At 43.4% G+C, this 16,104-nt stretch overlaps 1 protein-coding gene across 12 annotated transcripts in view; it reads left to right on the top strand.

Annotated features, from left to right (window-relative positions):
• PKD2L2 (polycystin 2 like 2, transient receptor potential cation channel) overlaps positions 1-16,104 on the top strand; it is a 2,146,539-nt gene that overhangs the window by 846,971 nt on the left and 1,283,464 nt on the right. For all 12 annotated transcript variants that reach the window (XR_013598682.1, XM_078653282.1, XM_078653287.1 and 9 more), the window contains one exon: positions 8,202-8,430. Coding sequence is in view for 11 of the 12 variants with exons in the window: in XM_078653282.1 (XP_078509408.1) it covers positions 8,202-8,430 (229 nt within the window). In the remaining variant the exon portion in view is untranslated. The remainder of the gene's footprint in view (positions 1-8,201; positions 8,431-16,104) is intronic.

Raw genomic sequence — 16,104 nt, 5'->3', positions numbered from 1 at the left:
CCTGGAGTGGGGGACAGAGTAATTCCAAACACGAACCGGAGGGTTACTTGATTCAAGAAGCACACATGGGATAGGGTCTGAGGCACCAAGAGATCTTGAAATCTCTAATAGAATTACAATCAGAATACTGGTGGCCAGGGATGAGCTTGCAAATTTATAACTTTGCAATGGATTGTCCTGACTGCAACAGAGATCGCAGTTGTGAACCGGACCAGACTATTGCCAGGACACCATTGTTAGAAAGCATTAGGCGATCTATACGCAGAATTCCAGCCGGAGAAATGCGTTCCCATAATTATTAAGACGAGATTCACTAAAGATGTAGGCCCCAGGGCTCGGCTGACGCCAGAACTGTTATAAAAGATTTGCGAGTCTTTATCGGCACATACGCAAATGCATGCTACATTCTGACCAGGGTCCTGCGTTTAGCTCTCGAGCTTACAAAGAGGCCATGACCAGCACGGGCATTTCATTGCGGTACTCTTCTCCCTTCCATCCTGCGGGAAATGCGGTAGTGGAAAGTAAAAACCGTGACATAAAGCAATCTATAATGGCGAGGGTATTAGGTTCGGGTGATGGGTGGGTCAAACATCTAACAATTGTCCAACGTAGTCTTCACAATCTGCCAAGAAATTCTCTAAAAGGTATCACCCTATACGAACTATTGTTCGGTACTAGAATGCACATCCAGGACTTAGATTGTCAGACTTCAGTGGTGAAAGAAAAAGCCTTTGATATCAAAGACCGTTTGGCTGTTTTACAGGACTTAAATGAAACAAGAAGAAGTCTCAGTAACATAAAGTTAAAGCCAACGACCACTGAAGAGAAACCACCTGTCCCAGCAAGACCTGTCTGGATTCCAAAGATTGGGGATCTGGTCAGAGAGAAGATCGCGGTGAAGAAGGAATTTGGGCCTTCTTACAGAAAAGCAGTACCTGTCTTAGCTGTCAGCGGAACAAGATCAGTAGTACTACCGCCCCTTGCTGGTAAAAAGGAGAACAGAGTTGTATCCATCGACCTGGTAAAACCACAATCATGTGGCCAATAATAAGTAGTAGGCCCAATGGACTCCCAAGAAATAGCAGAAGACCAAATCTTGCTACAATCCAAGAGGTTCAAACTGACAGACTAATCACTTTTGATAAACCTGCAGTGAACAAAAAAGGACTATGCAAAAAAAGCCTTGGAACTTGTGCCTCTTGAAACCCAAATTGCAACAGTTCGTCAAGAAACACCTGTCTACAACGATGTAGCCTCAGACTATGTTAATGAAACAAAGAAAGATCCAAAGACAAATGAAAATCCGGAAGCAATTCCAACAATTGACAGAACTGCATCTGGCTACTTCATCAATTTCGATGACTTTTCTGATGATCCAAGTGAACATGAAGAAACGCCAGCAACAAAAACTTTCAATGAAAAAATAACTGAACTCTTTCATCAACTAAAAGAAACATATCTGATTTCACCATGGATTGAATTTTGGATTGTTTTAGGTGTACTTTTCCTCCTGGTTTGGCTCATCATGGTTTTATGTTTGGGTAGATTAATTGATGGAAAATATAGTACAATGGACACAGCAAGTCAAAACATCAACGTGGTCCTAAAGCCTCACAGATCCTCACACATCGAGAAAAGAGAACTGTCATCAGTAAACATCATAGCCAATCCAATACCCGGTGGGGTAGCATGGGACAAAACGGATTATGAAATCTATGGCCCGATTGAGCTCCTGAAATATCTACATCAGTTCAAGGTTTCATTAAGTGACTTTGTGACACCAAGTACTTTCTCTGATGATTGGGACTTTGCAAATATTAATAATATGATGTCAGATTTAGTAATGTCAGCTAAATTCACAGAACATGATTATTTACAGGGTTCATCAAATTATGAAGAATTGTATTGCTATAATCATTTTGGTCATCACTATTTGCATAAATCTGCTCAACCTAGAAATGTTTTTACTTATAACCAATGGGAACATTGTCCAACTCCGCCAAAAGGCAGCTCAAAAACATTTTGAAATTTCAATACTTCTCAGGGTTTAACAACAGTGATCCAGAAACGTTTTATTTTAAAATGTTAAATAAGAGAGGAATGAAAACAATGTTGACAAATACTAAATTGATTTATTCTGAAAAACTTTATGATAAAATGTCTACATTTGGTTTTGAATTTTGGAAAAACAACATTGAAACAAAAACCATCTGGGGTACAAAAGACTGGCAGGTACAAGGTCTAGAAGCATTATTTAGAGCCTGCATGATCGCAGAACAGATAATATTCCTGAATGACACCATTCAACAAGCAACCTGTCTTGGTTTAGCCAAGATAAAAGACTTAAATAAACCGTCTATTCCAAAGCCCATACCTGATAGTAATAGCACTACAGATGTGGAGATAGACGTATCCCATATTTTACACCAAAACAGAACAAATCCTGATTGGTAAAAATGGTTGATCTGGCCCACAGACACAAATAACTGTCAAGATAGATTCCTGAACAAAACACAGGGGTTCAAACAGACCAGGTCAGACCCAAGATATTCCCAGAGACAACATCCAGGGATAGTTACATCATACAGTGTAGGGAAACTATGCCTTGAGTGGCTACAGAAATCCACACTGGCTAAAATTAAGCAACACTTGACTTTACTTAAAGACGGTGCTGACTTGCGAGATTTCATACTGGGAGCTCGCAAACAGCGTCAAAAACGTTTCATATACGCCGGTATATACGCTACTTACAATGAGGCTTGGAAAGTAACGCAAATTGAAACTGCTGAAAAAATATGAGAAATTGATCGTATTAATTTGGAAAAATCACTTTCTGTAGTGGACAATGGGTTAATGACTCTGTCCTCCAGAATATATTAACTGGACAGCATTGTATCATCTGCTATTGATATAATAGATCAGGACTTGCTAATGTTACAACATGGTTAGTCCCAATTGCGTTCTATTGTACAGCTAGGCTGGACGTTACAAAACTTGCGTTCAGGCTACGTGCCATGGCGTCTAATCAACATAACGTCATTATTTTCTATCTTTAACCTTACTGATAAACAAATCAGTTTGGCACAAAAAGGAGCAGACTATATGATTCTGAGCATTGAAAAACTTGAGAGATTACCATTGACAATGTCAGAGAGACCTGTCATTGAATGGATAATACACGGAACAATTACAATTCCGATAACAACTTTCCAGTTTAAGTATTGCCACAAATATATACCAGCAGGCCTGTATGAAAGGTTGGGTAAAGGATACATCAAATCAACCTGGAATTTACCTTATACACACAAATGTTATAGTGAAGGGAAAAAAGAGGTATTTCTTAGTGGTAATATTTGTAAAAAAATCACTAAGCGGTACACTTCTGTGTCAAGGTATTAACTTGCATGGAGCCTGCGAGGGTTCATCAAATAACCTTTCATATCACCTGCATGGCACTCCAGCAAAACAGATAGAGCCATTTATCAGACAGCTTTCCAACAGCAGTTACGTTCTAATAAATGACCACAGCTGTTGTGGCATGCTACCAGGAAAAGCCTATCTCGTAACAGTTACGTCCAGGGTCATTTGCTGTATGCAAGTATTGTATCCAAACAGCAATCCAGACATGGAGGCGGCAATATGGCCTTCTTTGAATATCTCTTCTATTCGAATTGATACTTTAAGCAGAATGAAGTCTATTCTATTACAGACAACTGTGCCTTTAACCTCGTCCAAAGAGACGTATGATCTGCAAGTTGCAAGGACCGCGGCAGAGATACATACCCTATTATCGACAAATTGCCCCGTGCATTTCGTAGAAATGTTAGGTCAAATCTTAAACATGTCTGATACCAGTGGCATCGCACATGTATTTAAGACAATTTTTTCAGGACTGTTAGCACCCTTTGAAACAGTTCTGGGCATTTTCCCGAATTTTGTGCATTCGTTATTCGGCGGCCTGCCTCTTCTTTTGGGACTCGTAGCAGGAATTTTATTTTTGATCCTTCTGCTCCGATATGGCAAGCCAAGCCACAGACAAAACTCCAGCTACAATGGAAGAGACGATCCTAGCAATACGCTACCGAGACCGAATCACTAGAGTCCTCGGATTAGCCCGGCTAAGAGATATGAATACAACCTGGTTTCTTTCATTCAGACCAATCTGGCAAGATTGCATCTTACCTGTGCTTCGATGTCTGCTATGCGGAGAAGAATGCGTGTTGGACGTCTGTCTTACACTACCATCAGCAGTACCAATGGATATCGATACTTTTCTCAGTCCGGTAACGACTCATGCAACGTATTGTCCCCAGCGGCTACCTATTCTGATGACGACATTCTTTGAGACTTCACCATTACGATTAGGTGGCGGTGAAGTACGAGATGAAAGCAGCACCACACAGGTACAACCTTCTGTGAGCATTGCTGAACCAGACACCGATGATAGCAATCATTCTCACATATGCACAATTTCAACGTTTTCAAACTTGGTCGAACTTTCACCTGATGTTGTAGACCAATTTTTTGCAAGCCTGTCTGATATGATGTTTTCTCCCAACAACGAGATAACTTTTAAAACAAACGAGCACACAGCGTTCCCCGAACTCTGAATTCGGCCTTCAAATTTTTGATAAACAAAACTACTGAAAACATTTGGAGCTATTTTTTCCCCTGAAAGCGAAATTATTTTTTCCACTTCCAAAATATTTACCTTTTTTTTGGCACATGGTACTCTGCTTAAAGTAGAACTATTCTTAGAGAACAGAGATTCTATTTTTAACAGATAATAGAGACAATATTTTACCTCAGCCTCTAGCACATGTACAGTATTGTATAAATATGTGATGAAATGGTCTCGACCTTCTTTTCTGTATTCAGAGCCATTTCATAAATGTAATTTTCGCAATTCATTCAGCCAATATTTATATATGCGTTTCCTGAATGATAACACTGCTTGAAAAACGTACAGTATAAATACAAATTTTCGTGTATTTACCATATACCATTTCAAATGCAATTATGTATTCTGGGGTGGGTTGGAAAACACACATGCATCGTTATATGTTTAATATTGCTTAGTATTTAGTAATGATGGACATTAATACGTGGAGTGGGTGTTGTGAATCTATCTAGGATCCTAATCAAGATATCCCTGATTCATGCCCTTATATGGTTATAACAAAACATATCCTTATAAAGGCATAGGAATCATGTCCATATCTAGTCATAGCCCATGCAGTCCAAATACGGCAAGGCTACTCCCATAGACTCCTAGAAAGTACAACGCGTTCTTTAAACAAACCAAGCCTCCAGCAGCCCGGGAATTCTCCCTGCTTGTGTTTTGATTTGCACAAGAACTCCTAGAGTCCAGAAAGAACTGTTAGTTCTTCGTGACGTCTTATGTCCAACCTTACGTCAAACCCGGCACCTTCCAGGTATAAATATACCAACGTTGCCTTAGCAAACACACGGTGGTCTGGAGCAGAGCGGCTATCTTCTTGCCCGACGCCCAGCTGATGCGAGAGCCGAAGGAAGCCGACCCTCCCAATTGACTCACTGAGAGAGATGCTGTCTTTTCTCCTGCTGAGAAATTCCAGCTCCGGTGTTTCCAGTCACCCTTGCGGGTTGCTGGGAGGTCGAGTCCTGAGAGAGAGATACAAGACCTCCTACATTCTAGAACTAATGTACGGAGCTGATTAAAACCGTAAGAGAATTCTTGATTCAGATTCTTGGCAAAAAACCAACTTAACTTAAACTGCAACTTAATTACTCCTTCCCACGTATTAGGCTTAGGTCAGGTACACCGGGGTAGGCGTATCTTAGAAGCACCAGTTGAGTACGTTAGTCAATGTTTTTATGTATGTATATATTTTATCCGTTTTAAAGTATCATATGGCTAAGAAACCATATCAATGCTTTTACAGTATTATTTTATAATACTCCTTTTACTGTACGCACTTTACTTTACAACAAGTATTGCAATTGTGGCAACTCATTTCTCTTGCATGAGAAAGAAGACTGCTCAATAAATAACACCTTTTATTGAAAACGCCCGTCTCTCTATTTCTCTGCACTCTGGTGAAATTAAGCATGCACGATTGACTGAGTGAAATAGCTGTCTATTGTTTTCACACGACTCTAGCGATATACTCTTTATTCTGAGGGAACAAAGTTGTCATGTTTATGCGGTTGTCAGAAACTAATCCCTTCTTGTCTAATTAGGAAAGTTAACTCCTTCCTGAAAATTCGAGAAAGTTTCTAGTGACCTCTGAGCTAGCTGGCAAACCTAATTAAGTCTAATATAGTCAGTAGAGACCTAGATGACCTCAGTCCTACGTCTACACTGCTGTTTATATTATTCCAATGCGCAGAGCCTATTGGGAATATAGGAACTACACTACATCCTCACCCATTGGTGATGTTCGGTTCACTGCATCTCATGGTGTGGAGGATTACCAGACTCAATGTTAAGTCCCGGGCCTTTCAAAAAATGCTGCAGACCCCCTTTCTCGGGCGTGGTCGGAATGAACGATCCAGAGCTATCCTTCAGCCTGGGCCCGCTGGATGGGTTGTTGTCTGCAACAAAACCTGGATCCCGTGGGGGCAGACATTGTCCATATCTTGAATTTTCAGGCGCATCTGGTATTGGAGGGTCTGGCCCATCGGACTTTCAATACATTTTGCTCCGCTATTTCTGCAGGACATGCCAATGTGGTGAACCTTCCGATGGGTGAGCATCCGCTAATCAGGAAACTCCTTTGGGAGATTCGGTTATTGCTTCCACCGGAGCTACGATATTCTGTCCTTTGGGACGTGAACAAGGTCCTCAATTTTCTGTCGGATTGGCCGAGCAACAAGTATCTTTCTCGCAAGCAATTGTCTGCAAAACTGGCGATGCTTTTATGCTTAATATCATGTAGACGAGTTTCCGATATTCGAGCTCTAGGTGTCACAGGTCGTTCCTTTACACCTGATGGAGTCACCTTCCAAGTTTCACGCAGTACTATATGTCAATCTCGGGTGATTTCCTACCCAGCCTTCCCGGAGGTGCCTAAATTGTGTGTAGTGCGGTGTTTTAAGGCATCTGAATGCATGACCTTAGAATTACGTCCCGAAGGGGAACGCCAGTTGTTAATCGCTCTGTGAAAACCCTTCAGAGCTCTGTCATGTCAGAGGCTGGTATTGATACCAAGGTCTTTGGGGCGCCCTCAACAAGGAATGAAATAGCTTCAAAAGCATTTGTCTTGGGAGCACGCTTGGAGGACATACTAAATGCGGCAGACAGGTCATCTGACTCAACCTTCAAAAGGTTCTACTTCTCCTCCATTGCGGCTCTGGTAGTGGACAAGCTTTGAACTTGCCTATTCCTCGCCTCTAGGTCCTGACCAAGAATGAAAAATGTCCCAGCTTTCGTAACGGAAAGTTTCAGTTCTATTAAGGACTCGGAGGCGAGGATTAGCCAAACCTGAGATCAAAAATGACCCACCCGGGTTATCGGATCGTCGTATGAATGTAAATAACTGAGTTTCAAGTTGGTTTTTCCTTCTGTATTGACGAATGATGTTGATATGATTGCTCTCAGGGATTTTTTCCTCACTTTCCTGGGAATCACAAGTCTCTCTTTTTCAGGATCAGAGTCCGCGAAACCAGAGTAAGGATCTTCTATTGTCTGCATGGTCACAGGAAGAGGGATTCCAACGAGGAACAGCATTGGGTATTGGCACGGCTGACTCCTGATTGGTGGTCTGCTGTTATGACTTAACACTCCATGTTCCCTGTGGTTATGGGAAATTAAGTTTTTTCTTGGATGTTGAACTATTAAAATGGCTGCTGTTGAAATAAATGGAATAAAGAATTGCCTAATCCTCGCCTTCGAGTCCTTAATAGAATTGAAACTTTCCGTTACCAAAGCTAGGAAATTTTTCATTTAATATGCATCTGTTTTGCCTGTGTGGTTATTCCTAGAAATATATGCAATATGGAAATTTTATACGTAAGGAACTTTGTGGACCAGTTTCTAACTGCATATGTCCTTAGTCTTTTAACATAACCTATTTAACCATTAGGAACAGTAATAAAAGAGTTCTCTTAAATGAAAAAGTCCTGATATAAATATTAGTTTACGGTAGTAATGTATCTTTCTATTGACATGTCTTTCATGAATACCACATTTATACTTAGCTGTCCTCATAATTTCACAGGTTGCTTATAGAATTCCCTGCAACAGGTGGTGCAATTCCATCATCCAAGTTTTATGCCGTAAAACTGCTGAGATATGTTACCCTCTATGATTATTTCCTCGCCGCTTGTGAAGTCCTCTTTTGCCTCTTCATACTTGGATTTATTTTCCAAGAAATTATGAAATGTAAAAAATACAAGGCTGATTACTTTAAAAGTATCTTGAACTGGATTGAAATTGTTCTTGTGCTGGTGAGTATACCCAGGTCTATATGTTTTGCTAAAATGCCTAATTGTTAAATGATTGTATATTCAGCAGCTCATATCATTTACATATATTGATATGTATGGATTGCCGTGTAACCAGAAGTGGTCATTTATAATATGAAATGTTGTGAAAGGCTTGTGTTTTGCCTGTTGATGGGCTGGTGAACTGCATGCCACCTGCTCTAAATTACGAAGAACAAAAAAGGCCCAATCAGCCATAAATCGTTCTATTACTTTTGTAATCTCTGACGTTGCAACCTTTTTCTAACGTCAGAAGGGATTTTCAACTTTACTTAAGACACTTTCAATATATCTGCAATGCAGAGAATCTTGAGACTGCCGGTATTTAAAACTAACATTTTGCTTATAAGATGTTTGTATCAGCGGATATAAATACCATCAGTATTCATACAAAAAGTTAACATTTCTGTGAACAAGTACCATACTTATTTAAAAACACGAAACTTAGGGATAGATGTACAAATGCCTGATTGCAAAAATCTAGTTGCCATTGCGCCCGTTTTTTATATACTGGGATGCGTTTTCAAAAAAAGTAAACTTGTTTTTCTACGTTTGTTTGAGAGTTGACAGTGGTCACGTGGACAACTGCCTACTCACTAACAAACTTTTTTTTTTACCATTCTCAAACCTTTCCCATTGTCCCAATTAGTTACAACCTCTTTGGAGGTGTTGATAACTTTTTTAATTGTTTGTGACCGGCATTGCTACACAACTCTTCCCTCTGACTCTTCCACTCCACATCCCTTTTTACTCATCCCAAGCCTCCTTCTGCTACTATGACCTCCCCAAAAAAAGTCTAAATCCTTCACTCTTCTATCCCTCCGCTATCCTTTATCAATCAAAGTAACAGACTAACATGTCCACTTCTCAAATTTCTTATTTCACTATACTAACTCACCACTAATTCTTTATGGATTCCAGAGTAGCGTGCTACTCGCCAAAAACACCTCATCTGGGGTAGCAAGCACTATATAAATGCAAACAGTTTTCCCTCTTCTATTTCTCCGCTACCCTTCTCTATCCAAATAACTGAATAACATATCCACCACTCAAATTACTTTCATATTTCACTATACTAATTCAACACTAATCCTTTATGGGTTCGGGAGTAGCATGTTACTTGCCAAAAAAGTGCTCAAAACACAATCAGGGGTAATGGACGTGGTTGTTATTCCTGTTACTTTATGGTGCCCCAAAAAGACCAGGCCTTTCTATTTTAGACCTATAGCCTCGCAACTGCATCATTCACAAGGAAAGGTTCAGAATGCTTACACTGGCCCAGATCTTGTGTGCACTCGGCCCTGAAGACTAGATGGTGGAGTTGGACCTGCAGGATGACTATTTCCATATGTCCGCCTGAAGTCCCATTTGCACTACCTGCAGTTCCTGGGGTGCAGGAGCAATTCTAGTTCACAGTGCTCCCCTTTGGTCTCACCATGCCTCATGGGAAGTTCGGTATGTCTCCTTTTCAGATGCTCCTTTCATCAGACCCATTTTGGATACTGTTCGTGCTCGTGCCTTTCCTCCAGAAAAGGAGAGTCCAGGAAACCCAGGCTATGATCCCAAGCTTTCAACTGAGGTCCTGAGGTCAACTCTGAGGCTGCTGGGTCTAATAGCCTTCTGTATACTGCTGGTTAAGCACATCAGTTGGCATATGATGGATCTGCAGTGAGATCTGAAGTCTCAGTGGGCCAACATCAAAGTACCTTTTCCGACCATGTTCAGACTACAAAGGAGGCTGGAAAAGATCTGCAGTGGTGGTTGCTGGACCACAATTGGATCAGCAGCAAACCCCTCTAACTCACCCAGAACTGACAGTGGTTACCAATGCATTGCTTCTGGGATGGGGTGGCCATCTGGGGTGGGTAGTGATAGGAGTACCCTAGCCTCTGTAGGAATCCCAGCTCCATATCAGCCATCTGCTTTGCATTTAGCCACCTGCTTTGCATTGAAAGCTTTTATTTTGTCCATCATGGAGAAGCTGAAACAGGTGCTCACAGGCAACACCACCACAATGTGGTACAGCAATAGACAGGACAGAGTTTGGACACAGACCCTATGCCAGGTGGCCCTGGTCCTCTGAAATGTTTGCACCATTATTGAATTTTCCTGGAGGTGAACCACCTGTCAGGATAACTGAACGCCAGAACAGGCGAGCTCAGTTGTCAGAGCCTAGTGGATCACAAGTCATAGTTACACCCGGAGGTGGAGCAAGGTCTCTTCCGTGAATGGGGAACCTTGGCTTGATCTGTTCTGTGCTAAGGAGTTTCCAAGGTGTCCCTCGCTCAAGGACATTTTCCGCCTGGATTGGGATTAGGGACTGCTGCATGCCTTTCCACTGATACCACTCCTACTCAGAGTTCTCAAGAAGATCAAGACCGACCAGAAAGATTGTTAACAAAGGTAATTCACTTGTTCATTGGGTAATATTCCATGAAAATATTGTCACCATGGGTCTCAGAATTTCTGGTATCAGTGGAAAGGCATACAGCAGTCCCTAATCCAAATCCAGGAGGAAAATGTCCTTGAGCGAGGGACACCTTGGAAACTCCTTAGCACAGAACAGATCAAGCCAAGGTTCCCCATTCATGGTAGAGACCTTGTGCCACCTCTAGTCCTCCGAGCTCCCAAGGTGCCCATCAGGCAGGAGGCACTCGGACACCAGCGGTAGACTAAAACCGTTTTTTAGGTATGCAGGCATTCACCATGTCGATTCCATTAGCAGCCCTCCAGTCGTCCATGCCCGACTGTATGAGTGTGTGCATGCTGACACTCCCTTGTTTTGAATCCTTAATTGCACGCCTCTGGATGGGCTGCTCCACTGAGTCTGTGCAGGGAATTATGGGTCTTGTAGTGTCAGTGATATTAGTTCCCCAGATGGTTGCTCTATTGATCCTGCCGGTACACCTTCAAGCCCACAGATGGACCTCGGCATGTAGAGTGCGTGCTAAATCCTCAGTGAAAGCCTCTGAGGAAAAAAGAATAACTTTCAAAAGACATCAGACGAGACACGCGAGAATTGCTGTCTTATGATAACGGCAGACAGGAGTCTGCTCCTACCCTTAATAAAGGTTTGCCACCTCCTTATGCCTATGTGCAGCTCAGCGTGGGCAATTTTGGAGCTGGAATATATATATATATATATATATATATATATATATATAATATTAACGCGGCGACCCATGCCGCGAAAGGAGCACCACCCTGAAAGAACCAGGGGCCATGCGGTCTTGACTACGGGCCGAGAACATGGGACAGCAGCGTATGGATTTTGCACAAATTCCACACAGCGAGGCCCATCTGTCGGCTTGAAAAGTTACCAACTGAACATTAGCGTGACGTGAGGCACTACAAGTCCCATAAGTCCCATCCAGGGCGTGCATCTAAGCAAGAAGGGGTGTGGTGCCTCAAGCGCTCCTTCATAACTGCCAAAGCCTCTGAAGAGAAGTGGGGACACTTCGAAACGCGTCAGGCATCCAGGGCAGTTTGAACAGTCAAAGGATATCGTTGTGTTGGAGGCGTGCTTACCATTCAAGGCTCCTTGTGTGCAGCTGAAGTCCGGGTGCTCCTTTGTACGTTGGGTACTTCGAAGCTGGAATATATATATATATATATATATCTCTTCACAAACGCCGCTTGAAAGTGCCCGTAGTAGGCAAGAAGACGAAAGTTAACAGGGTCAGCTGCTCCCTTACTTATGGGAGGGCCTACGAACTACTTGAGGAGGGAGACGGTACAATCCGGTGGCGTAAGGCGTCTGAGGAAGGCTAATGTAGCTGAAATGCATCACGCAGCGCCACAAAGTGAGAATTAAAGATTTCTGATGGATTCCCTTAGTGTCCTTGGTCTACTTTCATCAAAGTGGTCTTTCTTCGCATTTTTACGTGCCTGCCAGGAGCACGTTTGAAGGACCCATCCAGCAAAGAGTCTCGGGTTTCAGCTGGCAACGAACTCTGTTTTTATCAAGGAATTGATTACCCCGAGACCGCCACGAGAACAGGCCATGCAAGCGGCTGCTGTCAGGAGGCAGCTTGTGACTTCACGGGTGGGTAGTGCTCACTGCAGTTGCTCTCCACGGCCCAGCCTGAACTGTGATTGTGGCTTGGGCGTTGGGGGTCTGAGGAAATCTTTCACACGCAACATATGGACGGCACCTGCCACTACATGGCCCCCCTCAAAAGGCATTTCAAGCGCGCATTTGAAGCGCATCACTTACCCTGTTACGTTGACATTTTTCTGCTCCATGCTGGTTACTGTGGTCCCATACTGGAGCACAGCTGCCATGAGTTAACAGGGTCAGCTGCTCCCTTACTTATGGGAGGGCCTACGAACTACTTGAGGAGGGAGACGGTACAATCCGGTGGCGTAAGTCGTCTGAGGAAGGCTAATGTAGCTGAAATGCATCACGCAGCGCCACAAAGTGAGAATTAAAGATTTCTGACGGATTCCCCTAGTGTCCTTGGTCTACTTTCACCAAAGTGGTCTTTCTTCGCATGTATATATATATATGAACAAGGGCGCCTGAGCCCGAAACGCGTCATCTGTTGACTGCTGCTAGGTTAAAATAAAACATCTTGCCTGAGAACAGAAGCGGTTCGTGTCTCTTTCTTCGCCGCCGAGGCTTTGGTGGAGGTGGAAGGAGAAACCAGTTTGTGATATATATATATATATATATATATATATATATATATATCTCTTCACAAACGCTGCTTGAAAGTGCCCGTAGTAGGCAAGAAGGCGAAAGTGGACCCAAGTATTCGTGCCAATCAGAATATCTTTATTGTTTGACCAGCCTGTCCGCCATGACGCGTTTCAACCCCTGTCGGGTCTTGATCACATATATATAAAAGCGCTTTTTTGACTGGCCTATATCTTTGGCACCTCATGACGAATCTTCACAAAATGTTCCAAAAAACATGTCATAGTGAGTTTTGTTGTGTTAGAGAATTTCGGGGTGATCAGTCAAGGGAGTGCCGAGAAAAATGGGTGTAAAAAACTGCTTATTCCCATGTTAATTATTTTTTAGACGTGCCTATGGCCCGAACAGCTGGATGGAATTACACCAGATTTAGTAGAAAGGTAAATTTGGGTACACAAATTGTGTTTTTTAATGTTATTTAGTCTAAGCCCCTTGAGTAGTTGAGACATTTAAGAAAATACAGTTAGTGATATCTATAGCCGCGACAACTTTGCGAAAAACAAGCTGATGCATGGAAATGCAGAGCTCTGATTGACTGTCAGCACTTCAACCAGGAAGTGTTGGCAGCCATCTTGGGACTCGGCTTCAGCCGAGGCCACAAGAAAATGTGAAAAAAAGAAAGTGGGCAGGGTAGGAATACTCTGACCCTCAAACCTTGGCCTTGGGGTCACCCTGTATTTTTTAACTATATTTATATATGGAATTGCGATATTTGTGGGGGGGGGAATATGCGCCCTTTTGCTCTTGCTTTTAAATGACCCCGAGTGTGCTGGGGGCATAACATAAAAACAAGAGGGGCGCACTGGGCCCCCCTCCTTGGACTTATGAAAGCCCAGGAACTGCACCTGCACAGGCATTGCTTTTTAAGTATGCAGCGGATGCCCAAGCGGCTTCCCCTGCACCCTGGGATAACCCCACAGCCCCAGGGAACGCCACCTCCCCGGGCAATTTCAGCAATTTCAGCCAAGGCTTTGTACTACAATGGAGGGGGGCTGCGCGGCCCCACACGTGGAGCCATGGATGGCCCTGGGGACCTCCACCCCTGGGGCCAGTTCCTGCTATGTCCCAGAGTGCCCACCCCAGCAAGGTAGCTGTTTGCTGTTGGTTGGCGGGAGCTTTAACCACTCCTGCCAAGACAGAGCAAACACTCTGCTTTCAGCAAGCAAGAGCTGTGAAAATGCTCTTGCTTGCTGGAAGCTGAGATTTCGTTAGTCCCTGCCCACTGTCAAGCAAGTAGGGAAACAGACAAATTGCTCTCATCTACAGGAAGCTTCATGTTTAGCAGCTCCCTGTGTTTGAAAGCAATGCTGACTCCTGCAGGAGGGGGGGAGCCGGCAGGGACTGCGGGGGCCTTCAGGCCCCCCTCCCGCAGTCCCAGTATATACTGGATGCCCGGGCCTCAGAGTATGGAGTCCTTGGGGCCAAAATCGGCCCAGGGTGGGGAGCCACACCTCTCCCCCCTCAATTTTTAATGGGTACTTTCTTGTCATCTGCTGCTGACACCAGTGATCATGTTCTAAACTTTTAAAAACTACCATTCGCCTAAAAGGGCCACTTGTTTGCTCCGCTGCATATACACTAGCGAGATGCAACTATTTCCTGCCCTTTTCCCAGGTTGATAGACACTTTACTAAAAGGTCCCCGTGGTGCGTTTCCCAAGGATTTTGGAGATGAGGTCTTCATACCTACGAATAAGATTGCTTCTCCACCTAACAAAGACGCATACTTCTGTAAAGTAGAATTCATCCAAGTGTGTTTTCTCTGAAGTTCCACTTTGTAAAGTTATCTGATGAAGATGCTCAAGGAACAATCACATTGGCCAATTTACAGACACACAAGGTCACAGGAGACATTTCCTTGGTGTCCTTTACAAAGTTGTAGTGCAGGAAAGATGCACAATACATTTAGCCAACGAGGTGGCACCTAGTAATTTTGCAGTGGAAAGTACTCCAGTTGGGTAGACGTATTGCACAAAATGGTGGATTCTTCTTGGATAAAAATGCAGTGCAGGATTCATTCAGGCACGATACTCATTTCACAGAAATGAAACCTCCACTGGAAGCACTTACAGATATAAGACGAGCAGATGCACATGTTGAAGAACCACTTCTGTAAAGCACTAATCATCCTAACCTTCTGGGCATGGCCAAGGCAAAGCAAGTGTGCTTTCTCTGCATTTCCACTGGAAAGTTAACTGTAATCCGTGATGGAGGTGTTTGCATCCTTGCTTTTCTCGAGCGCAGCATCTCATGTAGTGTCTGGGATGAGGGGGTGCTTTCTTGTCATCTGCTGCTTAGACCAAAGATCGTGTTCTAAACTTTTAAAAACTAGAAGTATGTAAACTTGCCTAGAAGCCCCGCCTGTTTGGTCCCTCCTCATATACATTAGCAATGAAACGTCTTCCCGCCCTTTTCCCAAGATGATGTGCATCGTACTAAAATGCTCCCGAGAGCGTTTCCCGCTGATTTTGGAGACGGGGTCTTGATGCCTAGGAAAACAATTGCATCTCCACCAAACAAAGAAGAACTGGAGGAAAGTGGGTTTTTGTTGCAGTAACCCCCCACTTTTTGCCGGCTTTTGATGCAACTTTCACTGTAGAGCACTGGATCCCTACTAACCAGCAGGGATCCAGTGCTCTACAGTCAACCAGCAGTATCAGTGTTCTTTCCCTAAAACTATACGACAATTGGCACCACACCAGTTACCCCTGTGAGTCCCTAGTAAGTGATACCTCTGGTACCAAGGTCATGGGTACTTAACCCCTTCGGGGCTAATGACAAAGCCAGCTCGTCATGGGCGTTACCTGCGCTACGCGGATGACGAGCTGGCTTTGTCATAAACAAGCCATTTTTGAAATTCCCGCGCACAGCGGGAAAACACGGTAGCGCGGTAGGGGTTAAGAGGGTCAACTGAGGCTGCAGCACTGGTTGTGCCACCCA

Source organism: Lissotriton helveticus, chromosome 7, assembly GCF_964261635.1.
Source record: "Lissotriton helveticus chromosome 7, aLisHel1.1, whole genome shotgun sequence".
In the NCBI taxonomy this organism is placed as follows: Eukaryota; Metazoa; Chordata; class Amphibia; order Caudata; family Salamandridae; genus Lissotriton; species Lissotriton helveticus.
The sequence above is the reverse complement of the archived record's forward strand: the minus strand, read 5'-3'. Positions and strand labels throughout refer to the sequence as shown.